Source organism: Atractosteus spatula, chromosome 18 (genome assembly GCF_055471065.1).
Source record: "Atractosteus spatula isolate fAtrSpa1 chromosome 18, fAtrSpa1.hap1, whole genome shotgun sequence".
Classification (NCBI taxonomy): Eukaryota; Metazoa; Chordata; class Actinopteri; order Semionotiformes; family Lepisosteidae; genus Atractosteus; species Atractosteus spatula.
Window position 1 is genome coordinate 834,546 of NC_142723.1, and position 25,486 is coordinate 860,031.

General features: G+C 45.3%; 1 protein-coding gene across 3 annotated transcripts in view; it reads left to right on the plus strand.

The window, feature by feature from the left end:
• LOC148818270 (BAR/IMD domain-containing adapter protein 2-like 1) overlaps window positions 1–25,486 on the plus strand; it is a 43,341-nt gene that overhangs the window by 7,080 nt on the left and 10,775 nt on the right. For all 3 annotated transcript variants that reach the window (XM_088936766.1, XM_088936767.1, XM_088936768.1), the window contains 8 exons: window positions 658–744; window positions 12,363–12,424; window positions 15,319–15,390; window positions 16,603–16,737; window positions 20,120–20,272; window positions 21,338–21,493; window positions 22,429–22,549; window positions 22,980–23,190. In XM_088936766.1, the coding sequence (XP_088792892.1) occupies window positions 658–744; window positions 12,363–12,424; window positions 15,319–15,390; window positions 16,603–16,737; window positions 20,120–20,272; window positions 21,338–21,493; window positions 22,429–22,549; window positions 22,980–23,190 (997 nt within the window). The remainder of the gene's footprint in view (window positions 1–657; window positions 745–12,362; window positions 12,425–15,318; window positions 15,391–16,602; window positions 16,738–20,119; window positions 20,273–21,337; window positions 21,494–22,428; window positions 22,550–22,979; window positions 23,191–25,486) is intronic.

A 25,486-nucleotide genomic window follows, 5' to 3' on the forward strand; every position in this document is an offset into this window, starting at 1 on the left:
TGCATCTCCCTTAACTTGTCCCTGTATAACATTATCCCGAGACCAGGAATCCTTCCTGTTGCTTGTCTTCCAGATTTTGCCCTTTTAATGGCTTTGTTTGCAGTGTGATGACCAAAACTGAACACAGTATTCTGACTGAGGTCGTGCTGGGGCTTTGTTGAGCTTCAGCTTAAGCCCACTTAGAGGTTGTGCCCCTTAAAAAATGTACTCTCTCCTGTTCCTTATCCAGTTCTCGACCCCTGTGCTCACATTCCTGCAGCTTTTAATTTCAGGATCAACCTTGTACGAAGTTGCTTAAGTATTGTTGGTGTCATACTTAGGGATTTAACTTAGTGACAGGCCAAAACTGAGGTTTCTGAGCGACCCAACCACCTGCTCTAAGCACAGATGAGGCCCTGTAGATGAAACTGAAATGGTGTGAGCCTCTGGATTAAGACATTTGCTAACCGCAAAGTGTGATGCACTCGTATGGCTTGTGTAGCAGTCTTTTTAAGGGCCATCAACGATGTCTGAAACTAGCTGGCTCTGCAGGCGATCTAGTTGCAGACATGAGCTATGACATACTAAGGCCCCCTGGTACAGCAGTTAAACCACCCGGGTTATAATAATACTGCTGGCGAGCGGGAGGCTGAAACTGTGCTCTTTTTCCCCTTGCAGCCATGTCTCTGGCCGGTAGGGCTTACTTCGATGCCGTTTCCAAGATAGGAGAGAACGCTGCAGTGTCTCCAGTTTCCAGGGAACTGGGTGAGTCCATGATTTTCCCCCCTTTCTCCTCTGCGGCCCGAGAGCAGACCCATACCTGTTGTTTTTCACACCGGACTGTGGATTAACCCCTGTGGGGCCGCCTGCGTGCTGATGTGTCGCCCGTTCGGCTGAAACCTGAGCCGCCTAGAGAGAGGGAGTGGTGGCTCTGCCCACGCAGATCCCGCCGAGCCTGATTTTCGCTTCGTAGCTGGTGTCTTCTTCTCAGGAATTTGAGGTTTGTCAGGGCCCCGTTGCTCACCGAGGGCACTGCCAGAGCCTGGCGTTGTAGCTGCGTGCTGGTTTTTCTAGTGTGAGTGTGGAACTAAAAATAGGAGCAGGAACTCGGCTGCATTTTCTCATTCGCGCTATAGAGCGGCCTTGTGTTCTTGCCATTGTCCGCTTCTTGGCAGCGGCTCAGCCACACTGAGCTCAGCTGTGCCCTTGTTCCTGCTTGTGGTTTTCTCAGCGCCCGTCACCCGCAATTGAGCATTTCGGGGTTTTGTCGAAGGTGGGATTAAGAAAGGTGAAACTGTAAGGCCAAATGCAATGAATGGGGAGCAAAACTGAAGAATCTGATGTGTCAATTATCATGGAGGAAACGGTCTTTCTTTCCATCACTGTGGCAGGCGGGGCGGGTACGTCTCTGGATCTGTCCAGAGAGCGCCTGGTGTGGCCCGCCTGTGGGAGCTGCGCTGCTGGTGTTGAGAGAGTAAACTCTGGGGCTGTTGCAATCGTGAACAGACGGCGTCTCTGTCTCCCCCGGTGCTGGCTGGCCGGCCCGGCTGCTGTGGCTCCACAGCGGGGTGTGAATTCTCACACACTCCGCTCAGACTGGTGCGAACGGGCACAGCAAACAGTCAGACGGGGGGACAGCACTCCTGCAGTTCAGCTCCTCTTCTTTCACTCGCACCACGTCAGCTGCCACTGTCCTGGCCAGACCGATCCCCCGATAGAGGCCTGGTGGGAATTTTTTTGTTGTTTTTCTGTGGAGGGAGGTGTGTTTCCCTGTGCGTGGTGCGTTTCCTTCCTGGATTTCAGCCGATGCCAGGTCTACCAGTTTGCTCACAGAGATGGGTGGCACGACTGCCCTGTGGCTGCACCCCTGCAGCCGTGTTGAAGGAGACAGTGAAGGAAAACGATTGTGGAAAAAATACTGTAGGTAGAGAAGCCCAGGGAAGGCTTGGGTTTCAGGTTTCCTCATGCTGCAAGAGACCTAGGCTCTTCAGAGAAAAGAGATTTTCCCCAGAGAGCCCGCTTGGATGAGAGCTGTTCTCTCTGACAATACACAGTCGCAGTGTTACTGAAGGCTGTCCAGGCGGTGCTCGGTGTTTCTGGGCACATTGGAAGCTGTGTGTGTGGGGTACGTGCTTGCAGTCGGGAGGGATGTCTGATGCTTGCTCATACACACGAGCAATGACCTTGCAATTGGGTGTAAGCGTGACATGAAATGGTTATAAAAACTAGCAACTGGAAATAGGTTTAATCATGCAAGAACCGTGTTTTTGTGGCACTTTAATTTGTGATTCTCTGCTTCGTATTGAATGTCTGTACTTCATGCATGGAATAGCCAAACAGTTTTCAAGAAACCTCTGGACAGTATAACCACCACACTGCATGGGAAGCCCTTGACTCCATTCTTGCACGTGTGATACACCTTGGTGGTCTAGTTTACTGCCTTCCTGGGGTGTCTGAAGGCTGGCTGACGTATCAAGCGATGCTCTGTCCAGAGTACAGGACCCTCCCTTGTTGTCTGCAGCCTCCAGGAACACCTCAGAGCAATAGACAGCTGAAGCATTTGGGTGTCATGTTAAATCTACTGTAGACAAATTATTTCTCGTAAAAAAAGAAAAAAATATACAATATCGATATACATAACATCATTTTTAATTATGTGGTACTAATCTGACATTCTGACATTCATGGCGTTTTCCTGCTGTTGGGTTGCTTTATTGCTGGAGGACAATGCAACACACAAGCCCCTGACTTAGTGCCAGCTCACAGTAATCCTGTATCACAGGACCCTGCAGCCATCAGCACATAGATAATTTCTTGGTGTGTAACTGCTGAACTGTTATTTTCCCGTTTTGTTTTCTTCCTGATTAATCAAAAGGGATTAAAACACCATCTTCCACGGTTATAATGCAAACAAGCACTCATGGAACATGCTTGCCAGTTGCTTGGATTATTAATCTTTCTTAATTAAGCTTGCTGGCTAAATCCTGTGAGCTTAAAGGCTGCTGTTTATACATGGCAGGCGTTTTACATGATGCTGGCATTTAAATCATCTTGGCACAATACAGTCTGTGTACACACTGCCAAACTTGTCTTTCAAGTTACATGGTTACATGTATGAACATTGTTCTGAAACGACATTGAGAACACAAAGTACAGCAAAGAAGGTGACATAAAAAACTGAGTTACTGAGTTATTGTTTTAAAATCAAGTTTGCAGTTTTTAATGGAACATGCATTTCACTCCTTCCAGATCTGGAGCATTCACCTGCATTCAGAGATGTATCTATTTGTACAGTTTAGGAGCAATGCAGAGCTGCCAGAGACCAGCAGAAATATGACACAAGGGCAGTCCTATCAACGGGGATAAAGTGGAATTGAGTCAAGGGGCCAAACTTTGGATAGATATGTGTTTCTTTTCCTGCAGGAAGGTGTGGTTTGGTTGTGCTGATTGTGTGACGTTCTTCCCCTCTGTCTTTGGGAGACCAAGGAAACCATTTGTCTTGTGTGGTGGCACTAGTGATGTTTGTGTCTTTGTGAGCCTTCATTGTGATTCACCTGTGAAAACCATATATTATATTTGCAAAAAAACAGCCTGCTCCGGGGATATGAAATTGAAGTCAGTATTACTAAATTCCATTTAGTTCCTTTAGAATCTTTGTTTGAATCCTTTTGAACGCACCTTGATCAAGGATACAGCATCAGCAACCCACCTGGGATCTGAACCCGTGACCCTCTGGTCCATAGCCAGAACCCTAACCAACCCTCCACTCTGCTACCCCTCTTGTGTTAAAGTGCAAACCAGATCCATTACTCTCCTTCACACAGAAAGTTCCTTTCAGAAGACAGGCCTGTATTAGTGTGTAAGCTATGTCAGATGATACTATAATTGCGACAAAGTACTCACATGATATAAGCTTCTCCCTTACACTTTGAAATAAGTGCTATACGTATTGAAGAATGACAGCAGTTAACACTGCCATCCTTCTAAAGAAGGCATGGATGTCTTGAGCAGATATGTTCACTGATTGATTTGTAACTTGAGCAGTTTGCTGTTTGCTCCCTTTTCAAAGGGCACAGATTTTCTCACAGTTGTCGAATGCCCCACTGTGATCCGCTGCATTGAAATGAAGCACGGTCAGTGTGGCCTCTGTGTGATGCATCTCAGTTAGGTTTTACATTTGCACAGCAGCTTGTGAGAGATTAACTTTATCCCTAGCCAGGAAAACAACAAGATGCACTTAGAGTAAAGAAGCACTAAAAAGTACTTCAAGACAAACACTTGAAATACATTTCTGTTTAATCTAGCAAAGCTTAGATGAAACACTCAGTTCAGTCTTTGAATGTCCTGGAATTTGCTCAAAAGATTTCAGAACTCTCAAGAAGCTAGATTGCATGAAAGACGTACATACATGTTAAAACTGGTGATGGCTAACAAGCCAGCAAAACAGAGAGAAAGCATTTAACATCACATATTGGGTTGGTAATGGTAAATCGGTATCAATTTCCGGGACAGCTAGATAAACAGGGTCATTAAAGAATTTGAACAAAAAAATTTAGAGAGCTCTCAGACTGAATGTCTCCTTCCCGTTATTGAGTGTCACACAAAGCTACATTGTGATTTACCAACAGACAAATCTGTCACCACTAACATGCAAGAGAATGAAAAACATTCATTTTCTGCCACCTTTGGAGAAATCTGCACAGCATACAGAATTGTATCATCTGCGCTGGTATCCTGCCGTTATTAGATTGGTAGTTTCGTCCTTGGTCTTTTCACGGTTCTGATGGTACAGTAATTCAGGTCTGTCTGTCACGCACATTCAGAAACATGAGAGTTGAAACATTTTGCACAACATGCCTAGGCATTTTGTCTTTGATCTCATGTTCTCCTTTGGGGAAGTAGAGTCAGTCATCTCTAATCTAATCTTTTGTTAAAGCTATCTGAATAACTGAAATTAAATATACTGTATATCAAATAAACTGTACACCTTTTATATTTTATCCTAAAAAATATACAATACTGGGGAACAAAAAATGTTTGATAATGGGAAAATATTTTTATACTTTTAAGTTCTTTTCCTTAAAATGTCCCCTTCACTGTGAACAATTCTCGTGACATAGTTCAGCTACAGTGTATGGACAGGCCTGAAATACAGAAGAAGGCAGTTGTCTGTGAGCAAGGGAACAAGTAACAGGTTTTGTCCATGCTGAAAAGAGAGGAAAGAAAACACAAAGTTTCGGAGCCTTCTTCAGAGGCTCCACGGCCAAAACATTGTGTTTTCTTTCCTCTCTTTTCAGCATGGACAAAACCTGTTACTTGTTCCTACGCATGCTGACGCAGCTACCCACCTGTCTATGAGTAAGGTGAAAATATGCCTTTGTTTCTTCAGAATCTAAACAAAATTATTTTTAAAATTCTTTCTCATGTTTGGAAGGAAGAAATCCAGAAATCCAGATCCCTAATTATCTACCCAACAGCTTCTGTTTCTCGGGGGTGTGCAGGCAGATGTTAGAGGTGCGCTGAGTTTCAGACCTCTCAGATAGTGCCTGGGCTGGGGATTGGATCTGCACACTGCAAGCGTCCCTCTGCAGTATCTGTGCATGCTGCCGTGTGTAGGAGAGCTTGTCTGAGTGACACGTCATCAGTTGTATAAGAGATCAAAAGGTTCTGGCTCATCCTCCCCAGCTCACGCAGCTTCTCTCCCCCTCACAGCTACCCTGAGAGAAGGCTGTGAGTCAGTCAGACATGACGCAGGCGGCCCGCGCTCTCTCCCAGCACCTTCCACAGTGTCCCCACACCCCTGCGCTGCGGAAAAGGTGGAGGCTGGCGCTCCTGCGTTACCCACACCCTGCCCCCTGCCCCTTCCTGGTGCATCGCGCCCGGGCCCACCCTGCCGGGCACTGGGAACAGGGAGCCCATCCTAGCTGTCACCCTCTCGCTCGCTGACCCCACTCTCGCTCCCAGCTCTCCCCTGCAGTTCGGAGTCTGTGAGACGGACATGAAGCACTCTCCCGTTCGCTGTCACTGGGAGTACCAGACGAGCCCAGGGCAGAGTTTCACTGGCTCTTCCCACTCCTGCAGTAGCTCTTATTGCCGGGACGACAGACACATGATCGCCCGGGTGACAGTGCTCCTGCATTAAGTTTTAAAGACCCTTCCTCCTCACCAGAGCGGATACCGAATGTTGCTTCTCCTTGTCCATGCTCTCGGCACTTTCCTCTTTTGCTTGTTTCAGACTGCCTGAAAGCAGTCGGGCGCGTCTGCGCGGATGGATTTTGGTTTCACTTTTAATCTCCTGTTGTGTCAATCCTGAAACACACCTCCATCTTTGCCTTTGTCATAAAGGACAGTGAAAGGTTGCTCGTGCTTTTCCTTCTTGCCACAACCAAAGGGAATAATTTCCACGTTCACTGTTGAGGGCAGTAGAACATGAGGTGTGTTTTGAGTTTCAGTGTGACGACAAGGGCACTACACCAGTTATTCTGAAGTAAGGGTTGAAGTCTAACTGTGAGAGGCTGGCTCCCATCTGTGTTTAGTGATTAGGCGTTGGTTTAAGAGGCCTTTCTGTGCACTGAGTGTGGTGGAGCTGTGAGTCTCAGCTGTACGTACTGTGCTAGAAAGCAGCAGTAGATTGATCGTAGCAACTCGCCAACCCACGCCCTCCACGCCTTGTTTCTGGAATGAACAGTTTCAACATTCAGTTGCAGAATGACGTGGGTTTACAGGCCAGGCCCCGGAGGTGTGTGCTTCTTCTGGGAAGAGCCAGGGAATATTGCAAGAGCTCTCTCTCTCTTATTCGATGGTCTGATCTGTAGATAATTTATTCCTTTCGTTAATGAAGATACTGGTTGTTCCAAAAACCTTATGGTAGTGTAAGATCCAGCGGTTGCCCCGACTTCAGGTCTCTGCATTCAGGTAGAATTTAAACTGCGCTGACCTGGGTCTCAAAATTTCCTGGAAGGCCTCGTCTCTTGTGGATCTTGTTCCTACCTGAGTAGTCAATTAAACAATGAAGCTAATTACAGTATCTTCTAAATCTGAATGTATAGGATTTCTCGTAAGATCATTTGTGGGTGATTACACACAAGACTTTCACTTCATTAAAGGTACAGTTACCTGTAAACCACCTCTAAGCCTCACTAGACGTTTTGCAGTTATGCAGCTAATTAAATAATGATGTAATACCATGTAACTACAGTATGTAACTGTAAATGTGGACCACAGACCACAAACCTCTAGTCCCTCCAGGAATTGAGTTTGAGACCCGAGTTTAATATAGACCAGTAAAGAAATGTCAAGATGGAAAATTAAATAAATAAGAGGAAGACCTTTGATTTTGAGGGGGGACAGAGAGGGCGCCCTTATCTTATTATACATAATCAGCTGCCTGGGGGGGTCAAAAGTCCCCGGTAGACCAGAGCTGTGAGCCCTGAACTTCCCAGCATCCCCAAATTATCTTCCTGCAAGGTGGGAGTGTTGCTTTAATGAGTCATCTAGCTGATTGCTTCCTGTCGACTGTGTGGGAGCTTTCAAGTGAAAATGCAGCACCGGGCTACAGATTTCTTTTTCACTCATGATTCTGTATAGCATCACGGACTATAGCAGCGTTTCCAGGTGCTAAAGAAAGTGCATTGATGACGTGTCAGGTTAGACCTGCATCTCTGAAGTGTTTCAAGGACTTTTACCGTTTCCACACAGTATCTACGGAGCGGCACGCATAGCCACAGTAACTGCTATTGAGCTTTATATGTTAGGCAGTATTAATGTACACAAGCGTGTTAGATAAACTGCGCAGAACAGGCCAAGATTACAACTGACTCCTGTCAGACCAGCAGGACTGAGGCCTGGGTGGGCAGCGCGGGTCTCTTGAGGGGCTTCTTTCAGGGGGTGAATCGGCTTGTGGGAAGGAAGGTAGAAACGGGGGCTGGATGAGCCAGTCATTGCTAGAAACGTTCAGTCTTTTTTAGTTCACAAGCACTAAAAGATTCAACCTTCTTTTTTCAAGTTAATTCTCAATGGTGTAAAATTTAAAACAGTAAGTAATCAGCAATTGCAGTAGTTCTATAAAGCACAAACACAAATGACTAAAACAGTTATTTAGGAGGTGTGAAGGGATAAACATCCTCATTCTAATCTCTGAGTTTATATTATTAATAAAAGGTTCATTAACGGAAAAGCACAGGCCTTTTAACTGATGGGAAGTGGCTGCAAGCAGCTGCTCCCGAGGCTGTGCTGGTGGAAGGGAAGTGAGTCACAGTATCCCACCTGCGTGCACTGCGGGTCCGCCACCGCGCGCCCGTCCTGGCGCAGTGCCCTTGGCCGCGCCGCTGCCCACTTCCTCCTCTCCTGTCCCACCGTCACCTTGCCTGGTACCTGAGGGAGCGGCTGACGGGCCGGATTTGATCAACACTGCGGTTGCCTGGAAACGCTCAGTCCGGGCCTTCACCCGGCTGCGATACATTCCGTAAACAAAGCAGATCGTGCCACAGGCGAAATGCAAATGTCCTGGTTTGGAAGGGTCAGAGTTAGTCTTGTTGCAGGTCTGCTCACTGACACGGAGCTCAGTAAAGAGACTAGCGTGCCAGCCGCACCTTTCTGGTTATTTTGGACGTTGTCGATAGCCTTCGGTGGTTTACACTTCACAAGATACGTGTTGGTCAGTTTCCACAGCTCGGCACCGCACTCTGTCCTGTCGCAAAGAAGATCCCATTTCTGAAATGACAGCACTTCCCACTCCGTCCTGGTCTGGCAGCAAGACTCAGGGGAGCCTGAAGACACACGTACAGTATTTCTCTGGCTGAGACGGGATCGCTGAATAACTGCAGAAGAGCAAGCTTATGAAGTGTAATAGGGAGGCACAGGCAGGGATTGATATTAAAAATAGATTAAAAAACCCTGCTTTTTAGTAAGCAGAACTGGAACATTATTGTGAAAGACCAAAGCAAATACTATAAAAGGCATGATTTGAACAAGCAAAAGCAGCTTTCACTTCTTATACTTTTATAACATCAATAAGGTCGTGAATCTTTTTTTCAGCTGCACGACTGGGACAAAAGTAGGGATTTTCCCCAATTATACTTCCCAGTAACTTTAGTGACTTTAGAAAATTATTGTAAATATTGCACTATCTTAAATATTTTTCTGTTAATGTTTGAGAGGTATATTAAGTATATTATTAGTAAAGAAGGACACACACACCTTTTTGATTTACAGTTAGATTGCAAGCAGACGTGTGAAATATCTGCAGTTGTTTCCACTGCTGTACTGTTCGCCCTGCACGGCATACAAAGGCAACATTTACAAAGGATTCCAGTGACCTTCAGGTAGCGTGTTGCTGAACTGTGGTTTACACATTTTAATAATACAATTGTATTTCTTGGTGCTTTTCGAGGAAGGAATACAATGTACAAAACAACGTGTGGCAATGCTAAGTTATGCATTGAAAGCTTTAGTGCAGCGATAGGTCTTTATGTGAGTCTCTAATGGATTTGGGGAGAGAATTCCACAGGCATGGGACTGATGGTGTGTGGAGCCTGGGCTTCAGCAGAGTAAAAAACCCTAAGTCAGCAGGTCTCAGATTAAGAGCTGGACTATACTTATGCAATAAGTCCTTAAGATATCCTGGAGCAGGACCATGCTCTGTGTCATACTGTACGTGAGCAGGAAAACCTTTAAGTCCTCTCTTAATTCAACTGGGAGCCAGTGCCATTTACAGGGTACAGAAGTTATAATGTGTAGTAGTTTTAGTTAGTACATGAGGTGTAGAGTTCTGGCTTTTAATTGCTGAATAGTAATAATACAATATTAATCATATATGTAGGCCTACAGTCTCCATTAAGTTATAGATGTGTGTCTTCCTCTGGAAATGTTCTCTTAGTTTCCTGTCAGTTTAGACCCTCATTTCATTTCCCCCTATCCATTTTCTCAGACTTTTCTTTTGTCCTTCTTTTCCTCCAGCTCCTGCTCTCTCCTTCTCTCCCCACACTCCTGAAGAAGCTCCATGGCCAGAATATGTGCTTTTGCTTTTCTTTTCACTTTGCGGTGTAACCTCTGCACCTCGGTGCTCATTCCTTTGCAGGCTGCGCTCTGATGCCGCTCCTACAGTAGCTCTCTGTGTAGGTTTCTATGTTCGCACGCACAATTACTTCTAATTTTATTCTCGAATACAGTAATACAATAGGTTTCTGTAACACTTGTAACAGCTTTTATAGCCTTGGCAAGTCAGCAAAACAAACACAAACATTGGATGTGTTCTGATCATCAGTGTTTCAAAAGGTGACACTTACTCTGTCGGATACCACACGCTTTGTTTATTTGCATATTCAAGTTGGCTTTCTGAGCCAACAACCTCATCTTTGTTCATAGTGGAGGCTGAGGGTTTGGTTGAAGCATCAGGCTGATGGTATTGATGTTTTTTTAAATAATCTGAATAAAATGATCCCTTTAGTTAACAGAACAAGTGAGTATCTGGCAATAACTCTCCGTTCTGTTGATTTTTCTGGCAGCACTTCGACCTTCAGGCTCTTGGTAGGAAACTAATTTCTTGAATGCTGAATAAGACTTTTAAAAGCGTCTCTGACCGCTGTTGCTCGCAGAGGGATTATTCCGGGAGTCTCAGGCTGGCGGAAAGCACCAACACACTGCCTGTGCCTTTGAATGGCTTTTCACAGCTGGGCAGGAGAGTGGAAACAAATGTTTTTAAATGTGGGTTGGTTTTGGACTTTTTTTTAAATTGTTTCCTTGTTGGCCTGAATGACTGATAGAGAAGTGCTGGTGAGGACAGCGTGGTGAGAATTGCACAACGGCACTTGACGTTTCCCGCCCTCCGGTTGTTTTTATTGGAGCTGTTGTTGTTTTCCCAAAGGAGCCATCGACACCCGGAAAAATCGGCATTGCTGGTTTTCTTTTAGTACGTTTTGCCGAATTAACGGCAGAGGCACACACGTCTCAGGATATTCCTTTCTCTTTCCAGTGGTCTTTTTTCCAAACTGTAAAATCACTATTTTTTAAAAAAAGCAACTTGTGACCCAACGAATTCCTGGAGTTTCTTTATCGTGTGGGTGTTGTGAGTGGTTTTGTGCACGCACGTGTAGATCCTGTGTGTGTTTTCACTGTGGTTAACTTTCCATCACCAGCCATCGGGGGACGTGACCTTTGACCGTCCAAAAGTAACTTGCATTCTGTAATCACAACAATTCTAATACATCGCTGCGGGCGTTTATTGTAACGAGATCTTAGATTAACAAGATACTTCCCCTTGCATGCTGTCCTCAAAGTGTGTAAATGTTGCATATTTTGCAGTATAGGTAATGCAGATTCCCTGAAATATATTGTAGGAAAACATATTGACAGTGAATGTATACTGCCTAAATCACACTGAGTAATCCACCACTGTCATCTATAGAGTATAAAGTGCTTATTGTGCTTACAAATTATCCCATTATTCAGCTGTATCAACCCTGCAACAATACTTCCATTGCCAGCAAAGCCCTGTCCTGTGGTTATAAGAATGTCCTTCCTCCGAGACAAAAGCCTCAATAAACTGAGTGAAGGGACCAAAAAAAGAAAAATGCACCTTCAAAGGTAGATAATGGGAAGCTTTAAAAACCACGCCTGCTTCTCCCGGTATTACTCATTAAGGCCTGCCCATGATGTCTGTAAGGAATGCCACAGCAGTAATCGCCACATTCTTCAGTTACAAAGGTCAGCAGGCGGATTAGTTGACCTCTGTTTGAGATAATCCTGTTACTGATTTTTCTTAAAATCACTCTGATCTATTCAAGAAGCCACCCGGCAATAGAAAAGAAAGGAAAGGTGGACATTACTAGTGAGCGTCCTAGCCAGTGCTGTACACACAGTATCTCCCCCAGAAGATAAGTTGACAGACCCTGGATTGGGTCGGCCTTCAGAAGGCTTGTTTTGATCTGATGTTCAGTAAAGGTGACTGATTGCACGCCGAGAGTGTTACTATTGTAACTTGTGAGCTGGAGGTGTTATTGCAAGGCTCAAGGGTGATGTGTCATGCTGAGCAGATTTGTTGGCTGATTAACGCCTGAATTGTTGGAATAGTCCTGCAACTTCACGCAGTTTAGCTGCATGAGTTTATTTTTTTAAGGGGGAGGAGGGGGTGACAACAGTCTCAGCTTTCTGAAAAGCATTTTATCATCACAATTCTAATTGTAGCAGAATATAAGAGAGTTAGATGATCCGTTTGCGGGATTGCGAGAGGTAATTTTCCTGCAAGTGCATGCAGTGGAGCTGCCGTTTCAGGGGTTATGATCTGGGAATAAGGCACGGAGTATTCAGGCAATCGGGGCTCTTCTAAATCTGCTGCAACCTTGTCAGTGTTCTTGGACTAATGGGCTCCAACTTTGTCTTTTCAGGCGTTGTTCTTATGGAAATCTCGGAAGTGCAAAAGAAGATCCATCTAGAACTCGAAGAAAATGTAAGTGCATTCTGTATTATTTCCCAGTGCCATGCAGTGTGACGGCAGTGTTGTGCAATCCCTGCTGCACCTCTCCAGGGCCTGTCTGTCTCCAGCCAGTGCTCTGCTGAGAGCTGGCACTCCTCGCACACAGACCAGACAGGCTCGGTTTCCCCGGGAACCTGGGCGCATCTGTCGCTGTGCTTAAGACAGACTTGCGTTCTTCTGCACAGCCAGTACTGGTCTCCTCTACTGCATGCCCTTTCACAAGTTCACAAGTTCGGATTTTCCTTGGTTTTTCATGCTATCAATGTTATGTAGCACCTGCTTTGACACCTCGGAGCTGGCATCGGGAGGGGCAGCAGGGCAGGTCCCAACATGCCCTGCTCAGAGAGGCGCCAGCTCTGCAGGCAGCACAGCACACAGATGTGCCTCGTACTGTACTTCCGCGTCTCTCTGTGTGTAAACAGCACATGCCGTGCTCTTTTTTATCTTATGATAAATGTATGAGAAGACGCACGGCATCTTTATTACAGCGCAGACTAGTGTTCTATGAGACAACATATACTTCTCTCTCAACGGACCTCGAAGCCTCTGACATTTGGTAATAAACGGGGGTGGTGTCTTTACCCAGGGACCACCACACTGACGTACGACACTCGCTGTGTCTGAGACGTGTTGGAGGGGAATATTGTTGCTGGGTTGTTTTTCTAGCAACTGATCTGGGGCTTGTTGATAGATCAGTGATTGAGATGGGTAAGCAGGGTCCGTGTGATGCTGGGTGCTTGTCCCCAAAACCCGTCATGAAACAGTCTGCCAGGGATGTTTTTCTTACCTGTATTAAAGGATGATCACTTGATCCTTTTTTTTAATTCGCCGTTGCTTATTAGTGTGTTATTTGAGCTGCAATCAAATGAAGAGAAGAGGTGGCGTAACAAGTCTGTGTACAGTAAGTATCTGTGGTTCACGAAAATGGCAGCAGACACCGGGGTCGGCTTTTATAGCCTTGGCAAGTCACCGATCATCAAACACAAACATCACCAGAGTTTCCAAGTGTTTCATCGCCAGTCCTCTCCTGGAGAAGATCACACTCTGATTTCTTCCTTTATCTGAGGTGTCACGTCAATGGTTCGCCAATAATGTGGATGCTAATAAAATCATCCACAGTCGCTCCTAAAATATCACACTGCTCTGCTTTGGCAGAAGTAAAAAAAAGCAGTGATATTTTTTAGTCTCCTTACATTCTTCAAAGCACTGATGTGTCAAGCTGTGCTTTTTTAAACCATAAACGCATTTAAATACATTTTTGCTTGTACTTGATGAGTCAGTTTTTGGGACGGTATAAGCTTGTATATAAAATCAGGTAATCAGGTAAAAAGCAACTGTGTTACTCTTGTAACTGTCTGCCTTTGTAACAGGTGATGGTAATGAAGCATTGCTTTTGATATACCGTTACTAAGATGATGATAACCTTATCTCTGCATAGTAAAAGAGATTTTTCCATGTGTCCCCATCTGACAGGGTAATCAGTGATATTTAACTCCCTTCACAAATCTGTACAAACCACAAGCCGTTATTTCTGTAGAAAACACATCTTAAATCCTGTCTGGGCAGCTCTTAAAACTGATGGCATGCATGCAGCCTTTTAGTGTTTTTCTGACTGGGTGAAGTCGTGCAATGATGCCATCCACTATGAACTTTAAACATCAGCTCCAGGCCTTTGAGCTCCTCTTCAGGAGATTGGATCTGCCTCTGAACACTGTTTCCCCTGCGCTTTATCTGGTCCTTGCTGACGCAGACCTAGCAGTGGTCCTCTCGGAGAGGAGCTGTGATCTAATGCGTGCTGGCGTTTGTGCTTTAGTCATCCCGGACTTCGGGAGGGCAGGAATCCAGTTCATGAGCCGGGATGTGTCGTGGCAGGCGGCACGGTGGGGCAGCGGTCAGCTCTGTTGCCTCGTGTCACTGAGGCCCTGGGTTCAATTCCAGACCCAGGGTTGCTGTCTGCGTAGAGTTTGCATGTTCTTCCCGGGTTTGCGTGGGTTTCCTCTGGGTGCCCCCATTTCCTCACGCGGTCCAAAGACATACCGGCAGGTTATTTCGCTTCTGGGAATGAGTGCGTGTCTGTGCGTGTCTGTGCGTGTCTGTGCGTGTCTGTGCGTGTCTGTGCGTTCTCTGCAATGGACTGCATCCTACCCAGGGTGTACCCTGCCTTGTCCACTCTACTTGCTGGGATAGACTTCAGCTCCCCTGCGACCCTGAATTGGAAGAAGCAGTAAATGGGTGGATGGTGTACTGTGGCAGTGATACCTCCTGGATCGCTGTTGTTTGTGAAACGAGCCCCCATCTCACAAAGTTACCAGCGTGCAGCCCCATCGTGGGAGTGCAGCATTCATAACCTGTCTGCCCAGCTCGTGGGCAGCAGGAACACAGACAAAGCCAGGTGTGATGTAATTCTTGCTAATTAGCTTGTGACTCAGTAGCAGAGTGAAAACAGGGCAGCAGTGGGCATCCCCGCAGAACTGCCAGGATGCGCTGGTCTGACTCACTCTGCAGGAGATCGCACTGTTTTTTCTGGCATCAACTGTGATGCCTCACAGAAGGACGTTATGCAATATTGGTTTTGTTGTGTTTATGTGTTTACTTGTCTTTTTAGATTTTTTTTCCAAGCGTAGTTTCTGCCCTGTAGGTTCAGGATCTTATTTTATTTCTCTTCTGTTGGTGAACCTTGGTTCAAGCTGGATTAACGCAGAAGGTATCTAAAACATGGGGGATAAAAGCCTGAAATGCTTTAAAATATAGTATCTCTGCACAGTGTCCCACTGGGAGGGCATTGTTCTTAATTAGCGGACTTGTCTTCTTGTGTGTCAGACTTTAAAATTAATTTTCCTTTGTAAATAAATGCTCTCTCTCTCCAGTTTAAAAAATTTCACAAAGAAATCATCGCTGAACTGGAGAAGAAAACCGAAATGGATGTGAAATACATGACTGTGAGTAGCAGTATCATTGTCGTTCACTTTTGCACATGTACTGTTTTTGCAGAACTGAAAAAGAGAAAGGAGACCTTGCTCACGGCACGGTATTGTTAATGAAATCGTTTAGCTGTAGCCAGTATGAATGAATAAAGCAATCAAAGAGCACAGTAGCAGGTTGTGTAACAAAACATAATGATGACTTTCATCCTGAAGAATCTCAAAGAGCTTTTTATATAGGAGTTGGTACCACTTCACCTCTGAAACGCAGCCCCACCTGCATAATGTGTGTGTGAGGTGTCAGCCATTCTGCACCGGCAGGCCCACAGCGGGTGGAGGAGTGAGGAGTTGCATCACCAGTTGAAATAAGGGGGTCGTTTATGGAAGCTAGACTGCACAAGCCCAGATCAGTATTCAGCAAAGGCGCCAGTCTGTAACATCCATACTCTTAGTGAACAGTGCCAGGGGACCTGTAATGACCAGATAGTGAGGACCTTGGATTAACGTCTCATGCAGAGTACAGCACCGCCTAAATCCCAATGTCCCCATTCACCACACTGACACATTGGGAAGAGTGCTACTTACTGGCCCTTATAGCAGTAACCTGGTTTTCCATAAGAGGTCTCAGATCCCAGTACTGGACTGGCCCAGCCTTGCTTAGCTTCTGAGATGGAGTTACTGTCCCATAGATCATCATACTGTATGTTACTCGTAATGCTTCAGTAATGTCCCAGTAAGATTCCTTCTCTCACATGGAACCGCAGTTGCAAGGCTGCGTGGAGCTGGTGACTCTAACTTGTAGCTACTAGACAAGCCACTTTTTCCAAAGCCTTGATGTGAGGGAAGTTTCTGGATTGTGGATTGCCTATGGATCGTTGGGACATACCTTGGAGCATTCGTTTAACAGCTGGCCAAACACATCCAACCCAATGATACAGCCCTCCACTGAGAGTTGTGATTGGCCAAAGCGGACCCTAATCATATGCAGCAAATTTAAAATGTCAGGATGTAAACAGTGAAAAGAAAAATTGTAGGTATGTTAAACAGAACTGGGAGCAGTACTTATAAAAACTGCTACTATAAAATGTGCTTTTTCTGAGTGAGAGTCTAAAATCTACATCTAACTCTTATGCTTAATTTGTCTTCATGTTTGATAAAAATGTGTCGGTTCTGTCTGTTGTCAGCCAACAGAGCCTTGTCTGACAGTCCTTTGTTGTCAATCTGTTGTAGGCAACCTTTAAAAGATACCAGACCGAGCACAAGTTGAAACTGGACTCTCTAGAAAGATCTCAGTCTGATCTGAAGAAACTCCGGAGAAAAAGTCAAGGGAAAAATGCGATCAAATACGAGTCGAAGGAAAGCGAGGTGAGTGCTCATTTGCCGAGTCCCTTACGTTCGGTCATTGGCAAGCGTGCAGGGAGAGTGACAGCTGAGAGACTTGGTTTCACTTGGGCTTCCTCCCCATCACCCATCCTGATGACACCCTTAGCAACGCGGGCACGACGAGGACTCTGCGTGGTTTCCACTGAAACGCATGCCGTCTGAGTCAGACGCCATTTTTCACACAGCGAGCTCTACAGCATCCGCAGCAGAGGTGACGTGAACTCCACTGCTGTGATCTCAAGGATGACGCCGCACACCAGGGGGGTAGTGGTTGTGCTGTGCTATAAACTGAGGGTATGGCACACACAGAGCTGGCCAGCTGGGTGCACCCTCCTGCAGAGTCCTAGTCACAGTCATCACCAGACCTCGAATCAGCCTATCTGGCCTACAGGACTCAACCTGTCCCCAGTTGGTGCCTTTACTGATGGAGCTACCTGAGCCCCCTGATTTTTCATATTTGTCTCTTGACTGTCAGTATTTTTAAATGCAAGCAGCGTGCGTTGATTTGATGTTTGAAGTCCGGTTTTAATACCCCTGCTTGACGTTGGCAAGACGGCTGCTGGCTCTTCCTCTACGGCGGCCCTGGGGACGCCCTCTGGCCTCCAGAGGGGAGTTGTTCCTGGAGCGGCCAAGAGCAGCTCGACAGATAAAGCTGAGCGGGCACATGAGCTCATGTGTACACACTAAACAGAAGGTGTTTGTGGCAGCTTGGACCAGCAGCAATGGCAGATTTTAAAACATAATAATAATAAGTTATTTCACACCACTCTGCCTGTGATTTCACCTGGCAGCCTTCTACTGACTGTGAGGGTTATTTTACCTGAACTTCCTTGAGCTCACTGTCGAGCTCTCCCAGTGGATCTGCCAGTGAGCACAGTCTCTGAACTTCCTGGTCCTGGGGATCTCATTCCTCTCTGTATTGTTGCCCTGCAGTTTTGCGTTGGACTGGGCTGCGAGCTGGTTTCTGACTGGGGTGGGAGGAGTTGAAAATCTTGAATTTCCTGTTTTTGTTCACCCTGGAGTGCCTAATCTGTGCTTTCGTATCCAGTTTTCCTTAGTTGATTTGACATGAGATCATCTTTTTTCTAAAACTTTTTTTCAAATGTATTTCAAATTCCATTCATTGTTCAATCTATTATTATTATTATAGGTGTATTGATCTGTAGCAGGCTTGACTTAATTTCGAAATCAAGCCATGAATGACTGAAGCAACAGCACTGTCTAAAACATTTAAAGAATATTTCGTCCAACAGGACCGGTTTGCTGAGCCAGCTGTTTTGGCTCTCCTTGCCGGTTGGTCAGTGTTTGCAGTGCTGTGAAGTGCAGGAGGTGAAATGAAGGATACAGAGAAGCAGTGTCTGTAACAGTGAGTCAGTGCTCTGTAATACTGAGAGGTGATTGAGAATGGAGGGTACCACCTCTTTTCTATCCGATAATATTATTACAGCTGTCACTGCTCAGCATTTTAATTCCTTTATAAAGAGGCTCTTAGACAACCGACACCCTGCTGCGCAGCCAGCTTGTGTCTGAGTCTGGGGCTGTAAGGTACAACAGGAGCTCAAAAACGCAACACAAGCTGCCCCCTCTCCACCCTAACCTGGTCACTCACTCCAAAACAGTGCGGCGGTCTTCCGCTCGACACTGCGTCTTCTGGATTCGCGTGCTGAAAGGATTTCAGGTTTCACACAGGTTGCAAAGTGTAACAGGAGGACTTAATAAAGTGTGGTCTCAAATTAGCACTGAAGGGAGTGGTGTCATTTGAAGGTTTTGACGTGCATCCGTATGAACAAAACACCCTACTTTGAGTTTTTTATTAGTTTCACCGATGCCTTCAATTAAGGATTTCACTCCTGCAGTCATCAGTAAATGGGAGTTCATCATTGAGGACTGTCTGCAAAGGCCTAATGCCTTCCCAGAAATTCCTCAAACTCCCTAGGCTCTGTGAAATGTGCAGAATGCTATACTGAAAGGTGAAGTACCAGAACAGAGCCCAAAAGCTATTTCCACTCCAAAGGGTAGTGCACCGCAGAGCTCTGCGCTAGCCATCAGGAAAATGAAAGGCAGTCTGGGAGAGATGAGTGCGCCTCAGTAAAGCACTGCAACTCTGACAGCAGAGAGGACCAGGCTGAGCTGAAGGGCCATCTGCGCACCTGCCTCAGTGGCAGGACAGGGCAGCGGTGGAGGAAGGGCAGGCGGCCAGTGGGGCTGGAGCTGCAGCCATGGTAACGGACCGCTGTGGTGGACTACTGGTGGTCACCGTGGCAACCCAGAAACCGGGGAGTAGATGTTTCAGAAAAAGGCAAAATGTCCTTCACTTTGGGGACTGCTGTACTGGTGTTAACAACGGCAGTGCAGGGGAATCAGTCGTGTGTATGCAGAGCTGTATCAGTGCCTGGATGAATGGGCACAGAATTCTCTGGAGAGTGATCTTACAGTACCAGCGTTGCACGTGTTATTATCCTATCTGTTGCTGACAGAGGTAGTGCTGGAAACTAATTAAAAGCGTTAGAGCACACAAACACCGTCCCCTTCATTCTTTGCCTGAGAACCTTGTTCTAGCACATTTCTCACTATTATAATGATGTTTGCTTTACAGTGTTTGCAGCCTTGCAAAAGATTACTATAATTTGCCTGCCAAAGGTAAATGGGGGTAAACGAGCTATTCTTTTGTGATGCTTTTATGTTTATTTTCAATACTGTGGTCTGGATAATATACTGTACACAGCAGTGTCGAGACTGTAGATTTAGGTAATAAAATGTATCGCAGAAATCCTAGGATCATTATACAGCATGCAAATAATGGATCGCAGTAGGTTGACATGTTCCTTTGTGTTGTTAAAAATGAAAAAAATAATAATGGCTTCAATACATTGACTCAAGTGAAAAATGTGCTTGTAATTGGGGATAGCCCATCCATAAGTGAGATTGTGGAAACCCTCCCAAAACTAAGCAGCAACAGTTTTTTTTATTCATGCTTTTTCAGGGATATGTATGTCTGTTGATCTTCTAAAGTTGCAATAGGATGGCAAATAGAAAACACTGCCTTCTGTGCAGGATCTGGGTGATGCAACATCACCAAAGGCTGCTGTTTACAGCTTGCCTTGACCTTTTACAGCTTTACAAGAGTCCTCCAAAGCTGTTAAAGGGTTTACTAATGAGTAAATTTAGTACATGCCCTTATCATAAATTGCTCAAAGGAGGAATTTGTCGCTTGTAAAATCAGTCAGATAAAGTTATAATGAGTCAAACCTGTATGGACAGGAGTAAACCTTTGTCCCAGCTTCAGAAAGCCTGGCTCTGTGTGTCAGTGTGACGTGCTGGACTTCGCTGCTCCATGTCTCCTCCTGCCCTCTCGCTCCCCCAGTGCATAGAGACCATCACCTCTCGGCAGGAGGAGATCCAGAGGTTCATCGCCGAAGGCTGCCGGGAGGCGCTGCTGGAGGAGAAGAGGAGGTTCTGCTTCCTGGTCGACAAGCACTGCACATTTTCCTATCAGATCAGCTCCTTTCACGACAAGGTGGGTAAACAAATGCGTGGTCTGCATGCAGCCCATTCTCGAAATAACAATAATCAGGAAGCACCAAGCAACACAACTGTTTTCTTCCTGGTGCTCCTGCGCCTCGATTAGAGAAACCTGTAATAATGACGCTGGATAAATAAGAGCAGAGGTCACAATTTATCAATAAATGATAAGAGCTGTTAATAGTGTGTAAAAGTGTTACGATTATTGTGTTTTAATGCGTTTGTCATGCAACACATTGGAACATAATAAAGGCTGCAAACGAGATGAGGCCACTCGGCCCATGTAGGATGTTTTTGTTTTACAGAAGCTAACCGGTCAGGAGATCTCAAACAGCCATTTTTTTTACCACAGCCAGGGTATCATCTTCAATAACATGGCTTCAATCCAGCTTATTCCACACTCCCTCAACCCTCTGCGTCAAGACTAGCCTCCAGACACCTGAAGAAGGCTCCACGGCCGAAACGTTGTGTTCTCTTTCTTCTTTTTTCAGCATGGAATAAACCTATTACTTGTTCTTTTTCATAAGTAGACTAATTTGTGTAGTGTTTTCCTATTTTATATAGCTATAATTTGTTTTTGTTTTTAGTACCTGTATGTAATACCATTTGTTTAAAATGCAAGTAGGCAATGAATTAAATTTCCTCTAGACTTAGAAATAAGAAACATATATTTCCAAAAAGATGGTTCAAATGGGCAAGATATGTTGAATTTCTGTATAACAGGGGAAGTAAAAAAAGATGCAGCAGAAAATAAGAACTGGTATCAAAATAAATGAATCTGTTATTTTGCTTTTCTATTTGCCCACCCTTCTTTTTTTCCTGTTCTGTTTTTCCTTTTTGCTGCATTTAGAAATGGGGATATTGTTAACGCTGTCATTAACATCCTTACAATCAAGTATGAAAAAATAAAATATTGTAGCACTTTCAGCTCCTTTTGTCTGCGGATTGAAACGAACACACAGCCAACACAATCAGCTGGCACGGCTTCCCTGGCCGCATCGTTTAGTGCTGTTTTTTTTTCTTTCTTTTTCCTTATGTTTGAACTGCCTTGCTGGCGCAGGCCAGAGACGCGCTGAACGCGAAGCTGCCCGCCTGGCAGGAGAAGTGCTCCGATGCCACGAGGGTGCCAGACAGCGTGCTGAGCATGATCGAGGGCCTCAGGACGCCCGTGTCCGTCACCCCGCAGCCCTCGCCGGTGCTGAGCCACTCCAGCGTGGTGAGTGGGCCGAGGCGCCCCAGCTCTGGCTGTGATCGCGTGGCCGCCGGCGTGCACTTGCTTAACGGGGGTCCGTGACGGGAGCTGGGGAGGGTGGTCAGGTCCGGATCACGCCTCTACGGATTTATATCTCGCACCCAGGACTTCCCTTTGCGCATGTCCTCCTGCCACCCAGTCCCTGTCCACACCCTTGCAGCAGCTCCCTGGCTCATTCCTCGCGCTAGCGAGGGGGGCTCAGTCGCAGGCTGCCCCCAGCTCGCACTCCGCTGTGTCGCATTCATTCAGATCCAGTCGCACTACAGATTCATGGGGCTGGGGAAGAGCACAGCAGAAAGGCGAGCGAACTCCTGCGCAGTTACTTCTCTGTGAAAACACAGATACTTTCATGGCAAAAGACGGAGCCGATGATTTCGGTTAAAAGCGTGTTCGACTTGAGACCCAGCTCTGTTTTAAGTAATACATGTTTTTGAAGAGAGGAGAATTTAAATCTCCTACAAGTTTAATGATGGAGGAACAGATCACAAGGAGAATGAAAACTAAAATATTCAGAGGATATCAACAGAGCTGTTCAAGCCTATTCTTAGCTGAAGAAGATAGGAAGCTGTGTGACTTAAGGACTAGAGCATTCCGCCTTTTGCTCTGTTTGCAATTATTAAGAATGGCTTAACATACTGGAGAGGATGGCCAGATGGGATTTCAGAAGGTTTTAATGTAAATGTAATAAAACCTTTTGCCTCTTTGAGAAGCCAAGAATATAAAAAGTTGATCCCGGTGTAATTACTGTATTTGCATTCTCTAAAATCTAGACCAATTTCTAAAGCAGTTTTTTCTTCCTTGTATAACTTTGTATACAGTAATATCAGTCACTTTCTCACACAGTCCTTCCTGAGCCGCAGCAGCAGATGCATTTTAAACTGTCCATTCTTTGTGTCTAGCAAAGCACCGACGTGCCAAAGCCGCCCCCTGCGCCCCCACTCAAAGCCCAGACCAGCCCCCTTGTGGATATGTTCAGCCCTGCTGCTCCCAAGGCCTCCGTGACAACACAGAGAAGCTCAGGCAAGTTGAACCCCAAAACTGACCCCTCCACCTTCTCTGATGTAGCGGGCTGCGTGTTCAGTCTTCAGTTATTGCATCTTGGGATGTTCAAGAGTCCTTCAACTTCAAATGGTATTTTGGCTCACTGAGGAATAAATCCTGCAGACTCCCCAGGTTTGCTTGGATAATATTATCTTTTACCATTTTGATATCACTTAAGTAAACCACCCAACTGGGGAATAAGGAACCTGAGAGGCATGGTTGATAACAGGAGTCAGAGACAGCTCTCCAGGTCATGGCTGATTCAGGCCAGCATCGGTTGACATTTTACTGGTAGAGCCATTGAGGGCCCACAAAATGCAGGGTTTTTTTTTTTGCTGTCGTACTTTGCTAAAAACTTCTGCTGCTCGACGCCTTGGAGAGTGAACTCTGCCGTTGTTGTCCGTGACAGTTAACAGCGGCGAAGACAGCAGCCTGTCCAGGTCTATCTCCGTCTCCACGGGGCTGAACATGATCAAGCGGCCGAAGGTGAGGACCATCTTCCCCCACACGGCGGGCAGCAACGACACGCTGCTGAGCTTCGAAGAGGGCGACGTGATCACGCTGCTCATTCCCGAGGAGAAGGACGGCTGGCTGTACGGGGAGCTCGACAAAACCAGGCAGTAAGTGCAGAGCGGCCCTACTCCTGCGACTGTGGCGTCTTCTTCCTTCTTTAAAACCCGAGCTGCTTCATTCTTACATTAGTTATATCTCTTTGGAGTAAAAACTGCAGTCTCTGGGCTTTGGAAGCTGCTGCCCGTGTGAGCAGCCTAAAGGCTCCCCAGAACCTTTTTTTCCTTTCTTTCTACTTTGATCTCTGCTGTGGAATGAACCTCTTCTTGTAGCGTTTCACCTCGCCCTCTGACGCAGCTCCTCTGCCCCAGACTCAGTTTTTCTCACCCTCCTGAGATGCGGATAGCCATTGCCCTCATTCTGATTGCTGTGATTGCTCAGCAAGGGCTGCCTGGGAACACATCTATACCGGTGAAGAGCTGTTCTGAGACTGCAGGTGTCTGGCTCAATGGATGCAAAGGCTCCATTTTCTCCTTACAACCCAGACATCTTGTTTTTTTTTAGATTCTTGAATGTATAGTGAAATTTAAAAAAAAACGTAAAGAGGTACATTTGCATGTTTTAAGTGCCTGAGGTGGAAACACTTGTTTTTTTGCGAGAGTTATTCAGCTTTCTTGGTATGCCTGCGAGATTCACTGGACATGCTTGAAACGCCAGACATGACATGCCTGCTGATGACTGTCACAGCCCGGTAAGGAGAAAAATAATTACGGAGCTGTGAGCGCAGCAAATGGTGTTGGCAAAGGCAGAGTGCAGCACCTGCCCGTTCACAAAGCAGGCTGAGAATGTGTAGGTGTCGGCGGAGGGCCGTGGTAGACAGCTTCACAAAGGGGGTTGCAGAATGACATTTGCAAATGTGTTTTTCTTTCTTTCATGCTTTAATTTGGAGAACAGCGTTTCAGAGGCCGTGATGCTTTGCAGCATTAATAAATCAGACAACTTGGGAAAAACAGGGACCAGCCGGCTCTGCTCCTATAATAGTCGCAGCGGACCTTTCTGAGACTAGGACTCACTTCACTGCTTCATCCTGTAGAAGAGCCAGAATCGACTCTTGTCTGCTGTCCAGTACTAAAAGACAAGTGTCTTAAAAGATTAAACAAAATCAGTGTTGTTAATTGTAATAGGATGCTTAACAATTTTGCATTTTCTGCTGCATCTAAGCAAGTTCTTTGAAATTTAAGCTACAGTACCAACTTTGTTCTGCATTACTTGTGTGGAGTTAGCAAAGACCGTTCTCCCTCTAGGTTTTTCCCAACGTTCATTTCTGGAAAACAGTTATTTTATTTCTTTTTAATTGCATATAGTAAGATTTCTGGATATTTTAGGTACAACTGGTGTAAACCAGATGTAAACCATAGACAGTATTGACAGCATGAACAACTTTGTCATCCTTAATTTTCACTAAGACTTTATTTTTATCAGGTTCCTTTGCAAAGTGCTGTATATTCAGAGGTGAAACCAAACATAAGCTGCATTGATAATTCAGAGTTCGAAATTCAGGAACAGAATGACTTAATAAAACATTTAAATACTCATTAAAGCACCATAATGTGTAAACATCCTACTGAAAGCTGTATACATGTATAAATAATTCATTTACAGTAAATAATGGGATGGCTCTTTTGAGCACAGCTCTTCTCACTGGATCAACATCTTGCTGATATTAATATTGTATAAAGTGCACAATTTGTCAGAACAAGGTCAACACCTGTCTGTAATTTACTTCATCAAAGACAAATGTCCAGCAGTGAGGATGCTTCAGGTTTTGAAATTGTGCTCCAGTTCAATTTAAGCTACCCTAATTGAGGGAAATGTTAATTGTATGGAAAGGCAGACTCTATCTAAAATATTAAATTATTGCAGAAGCCTCTCCAATCTGGGGTTAAATGTGTGTTCTTCTCCATTTGGAGACCAGTAACATAAGATTCCCGCAAAACAATGTTACTGTGTCCATTTTTAAATGTTTGGCACGGTGTTTCCTAAGAACACTCTTGTGAAAAGGAATCGCTGATTAATGATAATTGAATACCTCCAGAAGCATTAGCGGGAATCGGTCTGTTAGGCTTGTTAAGGCTTGTTAAAAGCGCAGAAGCAAACAGCCCTCCAAAGTAAACAGCATCTGCTCGAAAAAAGACAGTTTCTTAGCAACCAGTGTTTCTTTGGAGTCTTCAGACAGATTTGGAGATTTACTGTATGTTTTATAGTTTTCATTACATATTTTGTAGGGAGCTGTCAAGCTTTTTCAACCCATTTATTAAAACTGGGAACTTTTGTGACTTTGTGTGTCATACAGAAGTTCACAGTTACATATGAGAAATCTATGGCTTTCACCACCAGAAAATATTT